This window comes from Cyprinodon tularosa, unplaced genomic scaffold, assembly GCF_016077235.1.
Source record: "Cyprinodon tularosa strain WSP-4 unplaced genomic scaffold, ASM1607723v1 ctg312, whole genome shotgun sequence".
NCBI lineage: Eukaryota > Metazoa > Chordata > Actinopteri > Cyprinodontiformes > Cyprinodontidae > Cyprinodon > Cyprinodon tularosa.
In genome coordinates this window covers 1,259,572-1,279,320 of record NW_024039022.1, presented here as the reverse complement: position 1 = coordinate 1,279,320, position 19,749 = coordinate 1,259,572, and the positions used below count along the sequence as shown (strand labels likewise).

General features: G+C 39.5%; 1 protein-coding gene across 1 annotated transcript; it reads left to right on the top strand.

Annotated features, from left to right (window-relative positions):
* The first annotated feature begins 8,129 nt into the window (after positions 1-8,129).
* On the top strand, positions 8,130-15,827 carry LOC119788230 (endoplasmic reticulum resident protein 27). The gene is made up of 7 exons (XM_038292433.1): positions 8,130-8,300; positions 8,798-8,883; positions 12,120-12,257; positions 12,336-12,452; positions 12,811-12,936; positions 13,134-13,331; positions 15,721-15,827. Exons 1-7 carry the CDS (start codon positions 8,243-8,245, stop codon positions 15,760-15,762), a joined length of 765 nt encoding a protein of 254 aa, XP_038148361.1. The 5' UTR covers positions 8,130-8,242; the 3' UTR covers positions 15,763-15,827.
* Positions 15,828-19,749: the final 3,922 nt, after the last annotated feature.

The window sequence follows — 19,749 nt, the reverse complement described above, 5'->3', positions numbered from 1 at the left end:
ATGGGGCTCTTAGCTGGCGGGCAGAGCCCGCATTTGGTTTTTTTTTTCATCGCTGCAAGGGCTCCTAGCAGGCGGGCGGAGCCCGCCAACTGCGCTTTACCCACTGCGGTTCAATATGGACAACCCATATTACCCTTGTGCATCATATGCTGTGCACGTCTATTTCCCAGATTTCAGCACAAGTGGCACACAGCTCTCTTTGCCCATGACCTAGCCCTCTTTCCTTCCCTCAGCAGCCCTCAAAGGCGTAAGCAGTTGGTCTGGGGAGCCCCAACGTCACTTGCCAGGGCCGTACTGGCACAGTTACCCAGACGGGCAGTAGGTGGCCCCCCTCAAAATTTCTTTAGAAATTTTCTAGTTCAGTTATACAATCTTCATTTAAATGGTCTACATGCTCTTTCTAATTTTATTTTTTTACATTTCTAACTCTGTGTTATTGTAACATGACTTGAACATTGTTTATGAACAGCATCAGCATCATGAAAAATCCTGTGGAACATTGAGTTTAATTCCTGAAGGAGTTTGACAAGTTAGATTTATTCCTGTCCTTCCTGTTCTCTCCCTTTAGGTCTCTGGTGTTCCTTTGTGTCAGGAATGTTGTAAACAGCAGCTTCACTGCTGGCTCGGTATCGTAACTTTAATTACCGTCTGCTACATTTCAAAACATAAAGCCTGGAAGTTATTTATTTTGAGCAAGTTGAAGTGATAGAACGGACTGGACTAAATTGATTTAGTCCAGATTTTAGCTTATTTGGTTTTTTGTTCTGAAAGATCACCAATAACTATAGATGCTTTCAGTAAATTTTGATAAATTTGATAAATCTGATACAAACATAATTAAAGCTGCGCAGATACTATTTAATTAATGCTTATTTTCACATATTCTAGTAATGAATGCCTCATGACAAAGAATATAGATATAAAAATATATAAAATATAGAATATAGAAACCATCAAAAATGTGAATTTATTTGCTTCGCACCTTCTGCCTCCTCCACAGGACTGACTTACAACCGGCTGCCTACATTTCCTGATAAATTACACTTAAATTTTCAGCGTTAAATCGATATCTCTATATTGTATACTGTTACTATTTACATTAAAATAAAATGTTTGGAGCTTTTATTTGGATCATTGACCCCTTATTTAATTTGACTGCAAAGTGTATTTTATAATTGTTTCATAATTTTTTTTCTTGTTGCGTTATCTTCCATACATACAACATAATAATAATCATACATCTAAATTTATTGCAGTTGATAGCCATTTTGAACCACTTGTCCCAAAACACATCATCGCAGACCCATGCTAGAGAGGTTTAGATTACCACTAGTGTACCACCTTTTTTGAGATATTTCTTTAATAACTTTAATGATATGAGATATTTTGAAAACTGAATTCACAGTTAAAATATCAGGAAAGTCATTCAGAATCAGTGGCATTTTAAATTGAGACTATAGTAACAAGTTACCCTAATAAATCAGTAACTCAGTTACTAACCTAATGTGTTACTATTAATAGTTATGTTTTTTAAAGCAATTTGCCCAACACGGCTCATGGTTCAATATGACTCCTAATTTGATGCTACCACTTCTGTCCTCTGCTGCTGCTCTATTTAACAGGTCCTTAGAAATCAAACCTTTTAAAGATTCTTTATCTCGTTTTTTCCCCCCTGAAAATTCAACCCAAAGCACTATTAGTTGTTTTCTGCTATTCTTCCAACCCACCTGCCTTCACCACGACGCAACCACTCCCTGTCATTTACACAGTACAAATATTTAGTTTCCTTACTTAAGTAGATATTTTGCAATTTTTACTTAATTATAGAATTATTTTTAGACAACTTTTTACTTTTATTCCTTACATTTTTTATTTTTTTGCTATTATCTGTACTTTCTATTCCTTATATTTTAAAGATAGGCTTGTTAGTTTTGTTTTATTTAAGCTTATTTTCATTAAGGCCTGTCGGTATAAAAAAAAAAATCTAAATAATTTGTCAAATCCAGGCAATTTTTTTTATTTGTGGTTGGTACTGCACCAACTTATTCGCCACATGCAAAAATGAAGACTTTTTCAAGACAATGCAAAGTTAAAATTTTCACTGTTACCATTAGTTATAAAACTAAGAAAATGAAGTAAAATGAAGTTATCATCCAGAATTATAGAAAAAAAATTCTTTGCATTACTTCTACTTTTATACACTTTCAGACTTTTACTTAAGTAAAAAGCATAAGATGATGCTCTAACTTCTGCAAAAGTGTTTTTAAACAGTAGAATTTATACTTCTACTTAAGTAATAAAAAAATACAGGATTATATCCCCCAAGAGCAGGTGAAGGTTCTTAGTCATCCAGGTCATTCCAAAAAAAAAAAAAAAAAAAAAATCCACTAGACTTGGTTTCCAAGTTTGAAGACATTTTTCTTCCCATCTAGAAAACTTTTTCAATTCAAAATGTCAGGAATAGCGTTGAGTTCGAGGTTTTATACAGTAGTCCAACAAAGCCTTGTTTTTGTATTGAAAACATCCCCCAAGAGCAACTGCAGCATTAGCATCATGTCACCTTTGGTGATTAGGCTCCCCTATGGGCAGGAGCAGAATCAGAGACCTCCTGAGACTGAAAACCAGTTTTGCAACTTAACCATTAGCTTTCTATTAACTTCCATTAATTTCTCCTTCAATTGTATGGCCTAAACCAGACCCTTTTCTAACTAACACGTGTCTAACCCTGTCACTATGCTGCTAAAAGTGAAATACCAATTTGGGCGTAATTTAGATGAGGGGATTCCAATACGTCAACATTAAAAGCTCTAAAAAATGAAATTTACATGATATATGTCCTTTATTCAACCCACTGGTGGCATGCATGCTTCCCATTTTCTTACCAAATTAGTCAATTCCTTCAGGGAACCATGGAGTATTTGATGTAAAGTATAAAAAATGTATTATCTGGATTCAAAGTGATTTTAAATATTAAGACAAATTTCCATGACTGAAGACAAATATTAGCAAAAAATAAAATGTATTCCCTGAATGGTAAAGTCAGAAATTTGGAATAAATGTTTTAAATATGTGTTTCAAATTAGATTTTTTACACTTCTTGTGACATAAGTTTTAGGTCAGAATGTAGCTGTAGAAAACTGAAATATCTACTCAATTTATTAGGATTGTGCTTAATTCAAAATTGCTTTGAACAAGAATATCCTTATATTTGTTTCTAAAACCTCATCATACCAGAGAGCTGAGACGCAATAAATACGTTCTGGGACATTGACAGATAGGATGTTGCTTTCTTGTTTATTTCAGCAATATATTTGGAGGTGATGAAGAGGTTTGGTGCCTTTTTTATGTGATTTATTTATTATTTTCTTCCTTTCTCTCTCAAATTTAGAAAATTGCTTCCCTTCCCTCTTTTTGTATTTTCGTTTCTTTAAACTTCATAAAGTTTCCCACCAAACTTTCTCCTCCCTGCCTTAATGTCTGTTTTTAGAGGCCATTTCTAAATCTCCCTCTGGATAAGTCAAAATAAGGCATGACAAAAATAACTTTCACAAGAACAGCCGCTTTTCCTTTAATTTTTTAGAGCATGAGTTTAGCTTTTAATAATGCAAACAAAGCCCATACGGTTCGCATCAAAATGTTCTGATTGTATTTTGAGTATCAAGAAGCTTTTTGATCTTTAATTCTATAAAATTATTCGAGGGAATAAAAGGTATAACTACATCATTCATATCTTCTCTTGCTGTTTTTTTATGTTTTGCTGATAAATACTGTTTAGAATAAATTGTAAAATTGTCCTTTTCAGCATTTAGTAAACCTTTATAGCTCTTCAACTATTTCAACTTAGCTGTTTATTTTTAAGTATTAATTTAGGAAATGTGGCTTACCTCTTTAATAAAAAAAAAATAGAATTTAAAGAAGGACGTTACAAAATCAACATTAATTTATTTTCTTTTAGTAATTTAAGAAATAGAAAAGAGGAATGTTCTCATTTGTTATGAATTCATTACAAGCGTTAATAGTTGATACATTAAAGGTTTGATGAGCTTAGTGTCATGATTGGTTCTCAAGGAGATCCCCAATTTTGCAGAACACCACAGGGCGGAAACAGGAGGAAGGTTAAGCAGAGTTTATTTGCACAAGCACACAGAAAGCACTGGTTCAGGTTTGGGCCTGGACTCGGGTTCACCGGAGTCTTGAGGGTTCTCGAGGTTCTCTTGGGGGAGTCACTGTTGGTTCTGGAGGAGAGTCCTTTCAGCAGAGTCCGTAGCTGCTTCAGCGTCTCACGCCTAGCTTGAACAGACCTTGGCTTGGTTTTCCCAGCTCTAGTCCAGAGCTGCTTGGATGTTCTCAGAGAATCTTCAGGGTTTGGCTCTGAGGGTCGCCTCAGCAGGTTAGCTCTTCCTGAGCTTTCACAGAGGAGGCACGGGTTTCCTGGAAACACAGAGACAGTGGTTAGAATCCAACCTGGATTCAAAGTCATGGAGATACAACAAAGATCTAGGCTTTAGCGCTGACCAACTGGAACAACACTGCGGCGTTGAGGCAAGATCTGAAAGCAGCTTAAGTAGTGGATCCTCTGATGATCTAGATGAGCTGCAGCTGTGCAGGAGGCTCCCTCAGAGGATCCACAGCGGACTCTGCTGGAGAAAGATGGGATTTTCTCCAGCTCCCAACAGTGCCCCCCCTCAAGGGCGGATTCCAGACGCAATGGACAAGACCTAGGGAGACAAGAAAGCAACAAAAAACATCCCACCAAGGGTGGGCGCAGGGGGCACCAAACTAGGTAGGCAAGAAGCTGAGTCCATAACAAAAAAAACCAACCCACCCAGGGTGGACGGAGGGAAACAAAAAGGAAAAAACAAACTGAGTCCCAGAACAAAAAACAATCCACAAAAGGTGGACGTCAACAAAGAAAGTCTCAGATATTTTACCGGGAGACACCTGGTAGCAGCTCAAAAAAAAGGTGCAGGGCGGGAACTGGTTGAAAGACTGGAAGCATGGCAGGAGGGAGACCACGATTCAACATGTCTACGAGTCCAATCTATATGAGGGTTGTGTTGCTCCAACCACTCATAGCCCAGAACCAAAGGTGAACAGGCTGATGGATAAACCAAAAAGGTTATGGTCTCTCGGTGACTACCAGAAACTTGGAGTTGAAGAGGCTGAGTCTTGTGGGTAACCTGGTGTAGACTCCTTCCATCAATGGCTGAGACGTTGAAAGGCTTCCTCAGAGGGATGGTCTCAATGTTCAGCTGTTGAACTAGATTTGGGTCAATAAGGTTTCTCTCACAACCAGAGTCTATGAAAGCCGACAGAGTGAGAGCCTGATTAGAGCTAAACAGAGTGGCCGGTAACAAAAGATGAAGAGGCCTCCTATTTAAATCATGCTTCACTGGACTCCTCTTAAATCCGGATGACCCCCGAAGCCCTTTCTTCGCAGGACAGGAGAAAACAAAATGTCCAGGTCTACCACAATAGAAGCAAAGTTTCTCCTTAAGCCTTCTCTTCCTCTCATCGGGCGTGAGCCTGGTGTGACCTATCTGCATAGGCTCCCCCTCCGCAGCCTCACAAGCTGGCGGAGCAAAGTGAGCATTTGGCGCAGGTATAAGTTCAGGCTGAGCACGGCTCTCTGTGCTGAATGCCTCTTCGTGAGAAACAAAGGGAGGGGTGTCCCTTCTCTTAGCCGTAGAAACAGAAACAGGTAGAACATGGCTCTTAATTTTAGACCTTGATCTGGTTCGAAGACGGTTATCCAAACTAATTGTCAGCCTAATTAGTTCCTCAAGGGTCTCAGGTGACTCGAGTGTGGCGAGTTCATCTTTTAAGTTCTCGTTTAAAGCGTTGAAAAATGCACTCTTAAGAGCACATTCATTCCAGCCTGAGGCTGCAGCTTTAACCCGGAAGTCTATGGAAAAATCCGCTACAGAGGAATTTCCCTGTTTAAGATTTAACAGAGCTCGAGAGTCAATTGTTTGGTCAGAATCTTGGTTGAAAACCTGAGAAAATTCGGAGATGAAGTCTGAATAATAGCCATTAAGGCTGTCGTCGGTAGGAAATCTAGCCTGAGCCCACTCCAAGGCTCTTCCTGTTAGCTGAGAAAGGATGAAGTTTATCTTCGTGTAATCTGTGCAAAAGCTGCCTGGAGAGTTCTGAAAAATATGTCGGCATTGAAACAAAAACTCCTTACATTTGCTAGGGATACCTGAAAATTTCTCTGGAAGAGACGGGCGAAATTCCGGAAGTGACGATACAGGCTCTGGTTCCGGAAACGGAAGTTGAACGGGCTCCGCTCTGGGAGCTGACTGTGTGGAAAACTCCTGCGGAGACTTATTAAGTCGAGTGTTGAGCTCACCCATGATTATGTCCACAAGCCGGTCCTGAATATCTCGAATGGCACACTCAATTCTTCTAGCCAATTCTTCGTGGCTCCCACGGAGGAAGGCCTCAAGGTTCTGAATCCGAGTCGGTACATCCTTCAGAAGCCTCCAGAGGGGTTCCGCTGGGAAATCTTGTTGGCCGCATTGTTCTGTCATGATTGGTTCTCAAGGAGATCCCCAATTTTGCAGAACACCACAGGGCGGAAACAGGAGGAAGGTTAAGCAGAGTTTATTTGCACAAGCACACAGAAAGCACTGGTTCAGGTTTGGGCCTGGACTCGGGTTCACCGGAGTCTTGAGGGTTCTCGAGGTTCTCTTGGGGGAGTCACTGTTGGTTCTGGAGGAGAGTCCTTTCAGCAGAGTCCGTTTGCTGCTTCAGCGTCTCACGCCTAGCTTGAACAGACCTTGGCTTGGTTTTCCCAGCTCTAGTCCAGAGCTGCTTGGAGGTTCTCAGAGAATCTTCAGGGTTTGGCTCTGAGGGTCGCCTCGGCAGGTTAGCTCTTCCTGAGCTTTCACAGAGGAGGCACGGGTTTCCTGGAAACACAGAGACAGTGGTTAGAATCCAACCTGGATTCAAAGTCATGGAGATACAACAAAGATCTAGGCTTTAGCGCTGACCAACTGGAACAACACTGCGGCGTTGAGGCAAGATCTGAAAGCAGCTTAAGTAGTGGATCCTCTGATGATCTAGATGAGCTGCAGCTGTGCAGGAGGCTCCCTCAGAGGATCCACAGCGGACTCTGCTGGAGAAAGATGGGATTTTCTCCAGCTCCCAACACTTAGTAGCATCTAGAAATGGTACAGAGGGAGAAACTTCACTTAAGGCGGACCACCATGATCTTCCTTAATATCTCTGCAGTGTTTCTCTTATTATTTCCATAGATCAGTAGGGGTACGGTGACGGTGTTGCCTCAGAAATAAATCGACAAGCATATACTGTAACTATCTTAAATGTTGAGAACTAACCAGAGGCCAACAAAGCTATAACATTGCTACATAATTATAGTAGTAGTGATAGTATTCTTACTGTATTAGAGTATAGCTTCATAAAAAGTATCTACAATTAAAATAAACACACAAAAAAACATGGTTTGTGTTGCATGAAGGTCAATACATGGAATATGTTTCCATCAAGTGGTGAAAGCAGAAAACTGCACTGTGGTTAAAATTGGTGCTTAACAAAAAGAATCCATAGAAGCTGTTTGCAACTATCCTGAATGTTCTCTTTGACTAACTGAAGAAACGGATCCGTTGACAGAAGTGCAGCAGACAGTGTAATAGAAAACACCCGAGTTGGTCTGTCATCCCTATTAAAAGGTCTGGGTTCTGTTCAGTCCTATCTCTCCCCTCTCTGTTAGCTGGTTTGTTCTTCAGGGTTTTGCTTAGTTTAGCTTCAGCTTTATATCCCACATATTCACCCATTCACAGTGACTGATTTTACTGACTCCATTAACTAGACAAGTGTTTTCATTTTCCTTTAATAATGATAAAACAAATGTTTTTTTTGTTGTTGTTGTCCTTTACGTCTTTTTTTGTCTTTTCAGAGCTAGATTGTAACAATGATGAAATTAAATATGTTTTAAATCCTTTATCTTTACATTACGGGTTGATGCAGGGACCACGACACACATACACACACGTGTCTCCTGTGGCACAGTGACACGTCGTCTAAAACTGCTGATTGTCCAGTTTCTGAGGAACACCTGGCTGATTCCCACTGGGCTACCAATCACAACCCGTCCATGCTGCTGCTGTTTCTGCATCTGCCGTGTTGCAACCAAAGGAAAAGCCCACAGTGTGTCCCGGGCTTTCCTCTCTCGGCCTTCTCTTCACCTTCCTCCCTGTGATTGAAAATTGGTCAAAAAATGCTGGTCAATTTGTTTGTGACCCTTCTGGTGTCCTCTGCCATTGCCACAGACAAAGGTAAATTCCTTTACAAAATGTCATTTTTTCAGTTAATCAACTTTGGTTAACACACTAGTTTTGTGGTATGTACGGTATATATAAATATATATATATACTTAACGAAAGTCTATACTTAACGAAGAGTATATATATATATATATATATATATATATATATACACACACACAGTTTGCTGAAGGCTAACATTAATATCTGTAATATCTGTTTGGAAACTTCTTATTTTTTCACAATTTCAGCTTATTTTGTGTTGAGAGAAATGGCAGAAAAAAGTCTGTTCTGCTTGAAAAACATAGCGGTTTGCTTTAGGCATCTTTACTTTTAGTGAGTGGGACTACTTTACCTAATTAGCGCTAACAGAATAGAATAGAAGAGCAATAGAAAATCCTTTTATTGTCCCACAATGGGGAAAATGTTGTGTTACAGCTGAACTGACAGCAAAGCCACTGATATTTTGCAGGTTGTTAATGTTGTGAATCGTGTGTCTTTGTTTACAGAAGGTAGTCTACTGAGACTTGATGATACAAAATCTGTAAAGGCCTTCATCGATTCTGCTGAGGTGGTGGTCATTGGATTCCTGGAGGTCAGAGGAGTTAATGTCTTTAGAACCCACCTAATCTGTTGCTGTTTTTATACACATATTTTTACATTTCAGTTAAATCTTACTGAGTTGCATATCTTATTGATCTAAAAATAATGCTTCCATGAACTGCCCAGTATTTTTTCTTGCTATAAACTCCCCTTTTACTGTTAAAACCATTCAATTTCTATGCTATTCTACTGATTTGCTTTTATTCTCTCTAATTATTTTGTGTTGCCTCTATGCCACTGCAATGCACTTTTTTATTTTTTTGTCTCATTAGAGCATTTAGAATTGTCTTGCCCACAAAATGTGCCATATACATTTTCAGTTAAAATCTGCATAATTAGATCCAGCTAGTCTTCAAGTTGTCAAACGTTGGTTGAGGAACATTATTGATCAAAGAGCATCACGAGGACTAAGGGACTGCAGAAGGATCAGGGAGATAGCTGTAGAGAAGATGAGACCAGAGAAAGGTTTTAAACCAAAGAGCTGAATGATCGAGTAGAGTAATCTGTGTAGGGGACACAAGGGATAGGGACAAAGATTATCTTATCAGATTACACTGAAATAAACGTTTTGGTTAAAGTGAAAATTCTATGTAGAAGGACGCTAATGCTGCACATTACTCTGTACACACAACTGCTCCTGTGAACCATGGTGATGGTAGTATCATGCTTTGGGATTACCTTATATGTCCTGCCTATGAAGAGATAAAACCTTTTACCTGTTAGATAACAAAAGATAACCAGAGCTACAGGTAAATGGTTTAGGTCAAAGTGTATAGATGTGGTAGAATAGCCCCAAATTAAGGCAGAACACAGCTATGAACCTGTTGCTATATTTAAAGAGTTGATGTACATAGATACTCTTCATCTAGTCTGACTTAGGCTGACCTAAGTCAGTCTGGCAATGTGGCAATAAGAATAATAGTCTTGATGCCAAAAAGAGCCCAACAGATTTTACTTTCACAAAAGGAGCAGTACGGCTATCGCCATAGTGTTCCTCTTGATTTATGCATTTAAATAGCTTTATTATAATTATGCAGTGAGTTTTACAGATTATATGGACACTGCAATATAATTAGAACAGGAAAGGAAAAACAGAAAAAAAGGAGAAAAGATGAAAGAAAGAGGAGATAAAAGGGAGACAATGACAAAAGTCTTCTGTCTGCTTCATCACCTGCAAAGAGATGTAAAAAGAACAGCACAATCAACGGATATAGCACAAATCATTCAATAAAGTAGCACCTTGATACCATCGCTGAAGTATAAGTGGTATTATTTAATCTGACATGTATACTGTGGTAGCTGAAGGTAAGAATATGGGCTTTCTGTATGGAAGTGAATCTCTGAGCATGTAGAACCAAGCAACTTTAATTGTTTGTGAGAGTGCAGTTGTGCATATAAAGTTTAGCCAAAGGAAGGGCAGGGCCCACGAGCCAGCAGCACCCCCCCTCCCACCCCCCATCCTGTCCATCCAAAGAAAGAAAGAAGAAGAAAAAAAAAAAAAAAAAAGGGAGCAAACCCTGGCCAGCCAGCCCGTACGTACTATGCAGAGCCCCCACCCCAGAGGAAGCCTGTAGAGGCTGGCATGGACCAGGACCGAGACAGGGAGCCAGACCCGAAGCCCTTCTAACATCCACACCCCACCACCGCCACACTCCACCCCCCACACTACACTAAGTGATGGAGCTGATCAAGGGAGCCCAGAGAGATCTGTCTGATGGGGATACAGATGATGTCTCAAGATTAATATGATCCAACAACAGATCTCTATACTGCTTGATGCTGAGCTTTTCCTTACTTTTCCAAATCATGGGGATAGTTCTCTTCGTGATACATAATGCTGTGAAAGCCATGCAAACAAATTTTTTTTCTAGAGAGCTTCCCCCAAAATCAACCAGCAAGCCATCTGATGGGGAATGTGACATTTTACAAAGTTAAAGGCTGCAGTTGCAGCAAGGGGTGGTTTTCCAAATCATCGACTCAAAAACCTGAAAAACAAATGTTTGCTGTACAGGTTGTACATGTGTTTACATTTTGCTCTATTTTTGTTAGTTTTTTGCATAAATGCATACATTAAAGGTGCATTAAAAGTTTTGCATGACGGCTCCGAAACAAAGTCATAATATAAAAACAATCTCATGTTGGCATGAACACAGCGAAACCTGGTTAAACAAAATAAAAAAGAGCAGGATTTCCTTCCATCTATTTTCTCCCACTTATTCCATCAGGGTTGCAGTGGGGCCGGTACCTATCTCCAGCAGTCTATGGGCGAGAGGAGGGCTACACCGGGACAGTTAGAGACACACAGAGACATGCAACCATGCGCATACACACACACACACACACACACACACCTAAGGACAATAAGAGATGCCACTCACCTAACAGTCATGCTTTTGGACTGTGGGAGGAAGCTGGGGTACCCGGAGAGAACCCACACATGCATAAAGAGAAAATGCAGACTCCAAGCAGAAAGACCCCTGGCCAGGAATCGAACCCGGAACCTTCTTGCTGCAGGGTAACAGTGCAACAAACTGTGTCACCTTTCAGCCCAGAGGAGGACTTCAAGTTCCCAAAAGCAGTTATTTCCAATCTAATAGTTAGGGGTTGGATCACAAATAGATTTTGAAGAATGATAAACTTCCTGTCACCAAACCTTTGGCAGGAAATAGACAGTCGCCTTCTGTTCCAGCTTCTTTGATCAGACTCTGCATTCAGGGAAAGATGGCAGGCATAACAGGAAATAAATGCTAAGGCTTGTGGGATTGGCTCTGTAGACTTTCATCTCCACAACTGCAATGTGTAGGGAGGAGGCTCACAAGGAGGAGCGCGGGGGAGCGGGAGCATATGAGGATAGAACAGAGCTGGATGCTAGAGGCAACTTAAGACCAAAATATTGGAGCAGTGACTCACAGAGAATGATCACACGGAGGCTTCAAAATGAAAAATCAGATTGCCAAAGCTCATAAAAAGTGTCTCAAAAATAGAGATGATTCACTGCTCTTTGAGCCAGCCTCCATTTTTGTCTTTTACTTTTCAATTTCTTTTCTCACCAACAGTCCCGAGTGTTTCCTGCAACCGCAGACAGTCTCGGTCAGGTTACATAAGGTTTATGGCAGATTGATTACAATTTCATGGAAGGCAAGCAGTAGTGGAATGAGTCAAAGTTTTGAGCTGATGAATATAGATAGTGATATGAAACACTTGAAACTATCTTGCTCTGTCTTTCAGAACGAGGAGAATCGGGGCTATAAGGAACTTGTTGCAGCTTCACAGAAAGTCAGCTCTGTCCCTTCAGCTGTTTGCATGGAGAAGGAAGTGTGGGCTGACTTCAACATTGAATCAGACACCATCATTCTCTTCAGAAAAGTACTTTATATCATTAATGGGTTTTATACATGTTCCTAATAAGAAGGTTATGGTGATAAAATATGTGCTGTGATGCAGGCAGATAACAGTAAGGAGGAACTGGTCATTGCCAAGGCCAAGAAGTTGGATACTGATGGACTCGTGAATTTCATCTCCGTCAACGAGCTCAGATACATCACAGAATACAACCAGGTGGTAAGTATGGTTCTTTCAATACAGAAACATAACATTCAGCACTAATACAGCATATCTTGATAAAAATCAGAAAAATATACCAAATAAAGTTCAAACAATATGTAGAACACAGTTTTGCCTTTTCCCCCCAAAATGATGCCCTGTATTTCCTAATGTATTCTGAAATGAAAGCATTGCGCAAAAGATCAAGTAAAGGAAAAAAAACTTCAACATTTCATCCATTCCGTGGCACATTTTCTTTCTACTTCAGCAACATACATTGCTTTCAGTTGGTTGACTACCTAAATCCCTGAAAATAGTATGTTTGCCATGTTTGCAGTCTTGTGATGTTCTGTTTCCTCTCTTTTTGTCGTCCCAGACAGCCGTGGGCCTGTTTAATTCAGAGGTGAAGGCACACCTCGTCCTCTTTGCCAACAGGGGGAGTAAAGACTTCACAGAGCTCAAGGAGCAACTGGGGGCTCTGGCCCCTGAGTTCACTGGCAAGGTGATCTTAATATAGACTCTAGAGAAAAAGATATTCAGACCATCTTCACATTGTAGATGTTCAATACTTTCCAGCTGAATTATTTGGCTAAATTATGTAAAATCAAACCTCCAGTAGATTTCATTGACATTCTGTCCTCGACAAAAGAGGAGATACAATTTCTGATGTCATAATGTCCTTAAAAACCTGCATTTCAGCTATTATTTGTGCTCATCAATGGAGGCGTAAAGGCCAATTACAAGTCTCTCAACTACTTTGGGCTGAAGTCATCGGACCTGCCTCGAGTTGGGTTATATGATGGGGATTCAGACATGAAGTGGCTCCTGCCTGAGGGGGAAATTTCCACAGAGCGTGTGCGGGACTTCTGCCAATCATTTCTAAAGGGAGAACTCAAGGTAGGCCCTCATCAGAATATGGACCCTAAATCTTGCTGTCATATTTTTTTTATCAGCCTGTTACAACTGTGATAATACAATCAAAATTTATATCACTCATAAAAAAACTCACACAAGGGAGAAAAATTAATGAGCAGAAGAAAGGTACAGTATTAACTGCTTCTACCTTTTAAACATCCAAAAGCTGTGCAAAGGATTATTAGCAAAACAGTTCTATTTCCTTTTTTTCTTTAATAGCTCAATTTCTCACCAAATGATATATAAAGACATCTGACAAGACAAAGACAATTCTTATCAAATTGTATGGAATCAAATTCTGTGCAATTGCAGCTGATCAACCAGACCTAATTCATTACACCAAGATATAAGAGGCATTTTCAGATCATACATTCATTTTTCTATCCACATGCAGAGGCGGGTAGCGTACCCAAAAAATGTACTCTAGTAAACTGGATAAGTAGTTACCAGAGAGACAGACAACAATTTGTGAAGATGGGAGATTATGGGTCTGAATGTTTGGGCATTGCTGGTGGTGTCCCCCAGGGGTCAGTGTTGGGACCAAAGTTATTTTTTATTATACCGCTATATCAATGATATTTGTAAAGTATCTCAAGTATTGAATTTTGTATTATTTGCAGATGATATAAACATATTTGGATCAGGGGACAGCTTACAGCAACTCTTGAAATCAATTACTTCAGAATTAAAGAAAATAAAACAATGGTTTGACATAAACAGGTTATCAATAAATTTGAGTAAAACTACATTCATGGTATTTGGAAACTGTAAGTCTAAGCATCAAGCACAAATACAGATAGAGGGGGTTAACATAGAAAGAGTACATGAAAATAAATTCCTTGGAGTGATCATAGATGACAGGATTTGCTGGAAGCCTCGTATAAAACACATCAAAACCAAACTGTCCAGAAGTATTTCAGTCCTAGCAAGAGCTAAGTACATTCTGGATTCTAAAGCACTTCACATCCTATACTGCTCACTACTGTTACCTTATTTGAATTATTGTGTAGAGGTTTGGGGAAACACTTATCAACACTCACTACAGCCACTAGTCATAATGCAAAAAAGAGCAATAAGAATAATTCACAACGCCGGACTTCGGGATCATACAAACGCATTATTTCTAAAATCTAAATTGCTAAAATACCAGGATTTAATAGAATACCAAATTGCGGTAATCATGTTCAAAGTAAGACATAGCGTAATGCCTGGGAATATCCAAAAGATGTTCTCTGAAAGGGAGGGAGGGTACGATTTAAGGGGAAGGGGAAATTTTAAGACTACCGTAATAGATGTAGAACAACGAGAAAAAGATTATGTTAATCAATTTGTGGAGTTAAATTGTGGAACAAACTAAATGAGAACCTAAAGAAATGCCCAAACATATTCCTTTTCAAAAAAGGAATTATTTTCAAAAGGTATAGAGAAGCATTGTAGAAAGTTTTGTTTGTGTTTTTTGTTTTGTTAATTTGTATATATGTATGACGGTATGTGTGTATACATATTTATGTAGGTATATGTGTAGGTAGGTATGTATTTATATGGACATATATAGCAACATAATTATAAATATTGTAAATTAAAGAAATACAAGAATTAAAGGGGTAGGAGCACATAAGTTTTACTTCTTCCTACTCCTTTTCGCACATGTAATAGAGGTATATTCATTTAGGAAAGAAGGGTACCTTGTTTGTTGTTTTTCTCTCCAATGTTTTTAATCATCAGCTCTCCATCAAGTAAAAGTAAAAGGTAGCCTTAAAATAAATTAGTTAGGAGTAAAAAAAGTATTAGGTAAAAGTGGCTACTCAAGTGCTAATTAATTCATTTTCTTTTATTTTCCCTCTATTTTATTGTTTAATTCATGTAAAGCCTTTTGAAATGTCCTTGTGCTGAATTGTTCTATACAAATAAACTTGCCTTGTCTTACTTACTACCCATGATCATAACATTTGATTTAATATTTTACAAAATTATGTAAAATTGAAAATAAAATTCAGTGATATAAAATTCTGTTGTTCAAAAAAATAAACTTATAAGACACCATAATTGCACAATAAAAAAGCCTGGTGGAATAATACCATTATATATATGTATATATATATATATATATATATATATATATATATATATATATATATATATATATATATATATATATATATATATATATATTTTGTTGAGTTATAAAACTTACAAAATCCATACAAAAAATTATGTCGAACAGGTTAAATTACACTATACAATAAACCATACTTTGATTTGTAATTCTTAATTAGATATTTTTATATATGTTAAAAAAAAAAACCTGTGTTGTATTCACATCATTTTGTTTACAGTAATTCATTCATTAAAGTTTTTTTTTTTTTTTCAGAACGTGAAGCAGGCCGGAGAACAACCCAAAACAGAACTGTAAAACTCATCACAAATGTAACTGATTTATTAAACATCAAAATAAAAAGAAATATATGAAAAACAGAACATCTGACTCCCCTACCTTCATTTTGCCAGCACAGATAATGTGATGAAACAAAAAAGACCTGTTTCCATCCTCGTTTTGCTGGAGCATGTTAGGTTTTGTGTTTACACTAGTGTGAGCCGGTCTGCAGCTTGGTCAGGCGGCCGCAGGCCACGGGCCACAGGTCGCAATGATGTGGCGAACCTTGATATTCTGTCTGCAAATGTTTGTGTCTAAACCACAACACACCAACCTCAGGGAGACTGACAGAAAGCAGAGTGGGAAGATGGAAATGGAGGAAGTCGAGGCAGAGTTGTTATTGCGAGTTATATTCATTCTGTATAGTAAAGTGTGCAAAAATAGCAAAAGCACAATTCAAGCCAACTTCAAAATCCTCATTAAAAAACTCTAAGAGTCCATATTTGTAGGATATACACACATTCAAGAACTAGGGCATCTGAATAGAAATATCATCTATATTTGACTTGAGAACATATGTGGTGCTCTAAATGTGGATTAAAGCTAAGATTATTTAGTTGTAAAAGTTGTAGAAGCTCAGTAAAAGAACAACAGATGGGCTAGAGACATCAAGAGAGAAGAAAAGTTTGGGCTTTGCCCAAAAATAATCTGTCAAGCAAGATGGGAATTTCAAGGTCCAGACTGGGATCGGTATAATTAGTGGTGCTGCTCTGCCAAGCGGTTACATCCGGCGGAATCGGGGAAGCCTGGCAGGTGACTGTTTCTCAGAGACCAGATGGAAATATGCAGCAAGCAATGCCTGCCATCCCAGATTGTTTGTGGCTGCAAGTGAGACAGCTGACAGAAAAGACAAATGTAAAACTACAGGGGTCACTGGGAACAGACTTAATGGTGTGGTTTTGGATTGAATACAGCTAAAGGCAAAGTAAAACTGTTGACATGTTGCAAGCTTTTTTACTCTTTTGGTAACAATTGAAAATACTAATCATCACTATATATTTTGATGCATTACATTGTCTAAAGTTTGTTTAAGTAATAATGTGTTTTTGTTACTGCAGGGCTATAAAAGACAGCCCCCCAAAGGATATCTTTTGTTTTTGCTTTTTCAACACTGAGCCCTCCAAGAACCCCCACCTTGATGTTGTCGGGGGGGGTTAGTGCCTGGACGATTCCAGAGGTTATGTTGTCTGGGGCTCAAATACCCCTACTAAAGTCTCACAAGGCAAACAGGCTCTGGGTGACTAAATCGGGATGACAATCAGCACCTAGCCTACTAGTCAGAGGCTATGGTTTTCAACCAGAAAAGGGTGATCTTTCCTCTTCAGGTTGGAGGAGAGTCCCTGCCTCAAGTAGAGAATGGAGGTGAGCAGACCAGTAAGTCCCGGTGAAGAGAGAGCTGAGCAAAAGGTCAAAGTTCAATATGAAAATACAATATACTATATGCAATATATAGTACATTGCTTTATACTATGTACACAGTAGACTGTGCCTTCTTTGCAGACCGGATGACGCGCTGCAGTCTGCCCTTGTCCTTGGCAGTGGCACCAGCGTACCAGATGATGGAGGAGGTAATGATGGACTCAATGATGGTGGTGTAGAAGTACACCATCATTGTCCTTGCTGAAATCCGAAAACAGAATCCTGACATAGGTACCTGCCAAACCCAGGTACTGCAGGATGAAAGTATAGGAAGTTAACAGCATCGTCTACAGACCTGTTGGCTCTGTAGGCAAATTATAGGGATCCAGGAGGGGGTCAGTGATCTCTTTCAGGTGTGGAACAAAATGCGCTCAAAGGACTTCATGACCACAGAAATCAGGGCGACAGCTCTAAAGTCAGTATGGACTTTGGCTTTTTGGGAACAGGGATAATAGTGGGGGATTTGAAGCAGGTTGGCACATGACATGTTGCCAGTTAGGTGTTAAAGATGTCTGTGAACACTGGAGAAAGCTTATCAGCACAGTGCTTCAAGGTGGATGCAGAGACAGAATCTGGTCCAGCAGCTGTTCAGGGGTTCTGTCTTCTGAGGAGTTTATTAACATTTCTATGGAAAAAAGTTGTCACTGAGGTGGTTGGAGTGGAGGAGGGGTGGGTCTTTAAGATATGTATTGCTATTGTAATATTACTATATTAAGACCCTCACCTATGGTCATGAAATCTGAATCACCACAGGGTGGCTGGGCTCAGGGGCGGATCGAGAAAAATATTTATGGGGTGGCGAGAGGGTGGCAGGAATTTTTGAGGGGTGGCAACATATGGCATTTGTTTACACTGAATTTGATCAAAGTTATCACAGTTTGGTGAGAATAGTATGTACAGTATGTGTTTCATGTGAAGCAGCAATTATGGTGTCTGTGAAGCAGAAGAGGGCTGCTGACGTGAGTCTCTCTCGACTCAGACGAGGTCCAGCAAGCATGTCAGCCATCTCCGCGGTTAGAAGAACCAAAGAATCACCCCAGTGCGGGTCTTTCTTCTGAGGCACCGTACTCACACCATCATGGTAAGTGTTTTATGGGTCAATACAAACATGCAGTTTGGCCACATTTTGATAACCCAGTTCATTATGTGTCTTCCAAACCAGATAAAAACAAGAGAAAGCCATGGCACACGGGGACCAACAGAAAAACTGATGTTGACCGCTCCAAGTTCTATCAAAGCAACAGGATGCCACGCCATGCATCAGCGGTTACGATGAGCCCTCGCTCGATGTGCAGCGAAGAGGCTATCAAACATATCAACGATCTCACTCAGCAGGTTACTGCTCTAAAAATTGAGCTGCACGAAATGACATGTGATCTGCATGAGGAGAGAGAACAAAGAATCGAGTTTCAGGTTGACTGCAAAACTCAGATGAAACAAATCGCAGAACTGGAAAAGAGTTTAGAACGTGAACGTAGCATGAGACTCAAAAGTGAAGAGAAAGAGGAGAAGCAGGAAACATTCACTGTAACCCAGCCTAAAGGTGCGTCAAAGTTACCACGCATTCCCACGGTTACAGTGTGCGTCAGTGTCCTGCATGAGCTTGCCTTCCTTAAGAGGCAGGCTGAGAAAAACGCCTGTAGAGAAGGGAGGCTGGCAGAGGCTTTTGTAGAAGAACGAGAGCTGAGGCTCAAATATGAGGAACAGCTGAAGACTAAAACTGAAAATGACTCCAGACTCCATGAACAGGAGGAACTGATCAAGTCTTTGAAGAATCAAGTCTCACAATTGACAGCAGAGTTGAAACTTTCTTTGAAAAAAGAACATCATGAAGCTTCCTCACAAACAGAGGAGTCCATGAAAACTGAAGCTTCCAGTCAAAAAGAGGCACCCATGCAAAACAGGCCCCAAAGAAACAGATGTGGTTCCACAGTTAGAGGCCCCCACCATGAAAACAGGAGACAGAATCCAAACGGAGGCTTCAACGCAAACCCAAGCGTCTACATAAATGCTGGCCATCATCTGCATACAAGCCACCATCGAGACGCAGGGCTGTACATGAACCAAGGCCCCCCCACACATGGAAACCACCATCCGACCAGAGGCCTGCAGGCAAACAGAAGATTTCCTCCCTACAGAGGCTATTAGACAAACACAGGCCTCCAGCTTGAAAGTGTTTTCTGGCCTAAATAAAGGCCACAGCTTTTAATATGCACATTAAAAAAAGACAAAAAAAAAAACAATAATAAAAAAAAAGAAAAAAAAATTATCCCCTCCTTGTGTCAATTCATATATATGTGTAAAATAATTATATTAAGAATTGATAGTTTCAGAAAAATATGTTTATTACTTTAATTGAACACAGATGTTTGTTATTTCATTGCTTTGTTTCTACTGTAATTAGCTTTGCAAAGGTTATTTAGTTTTTCAACTGGGGCAGACAAAACATGGTCTGATTTTCTTCCTGCTCCCCTTTGCTTATGGTAAATGTGTGACAAAGTGCCTGTTTTTTCTAGTGATTTTTACCATTGAGCAATAAACGAAGAC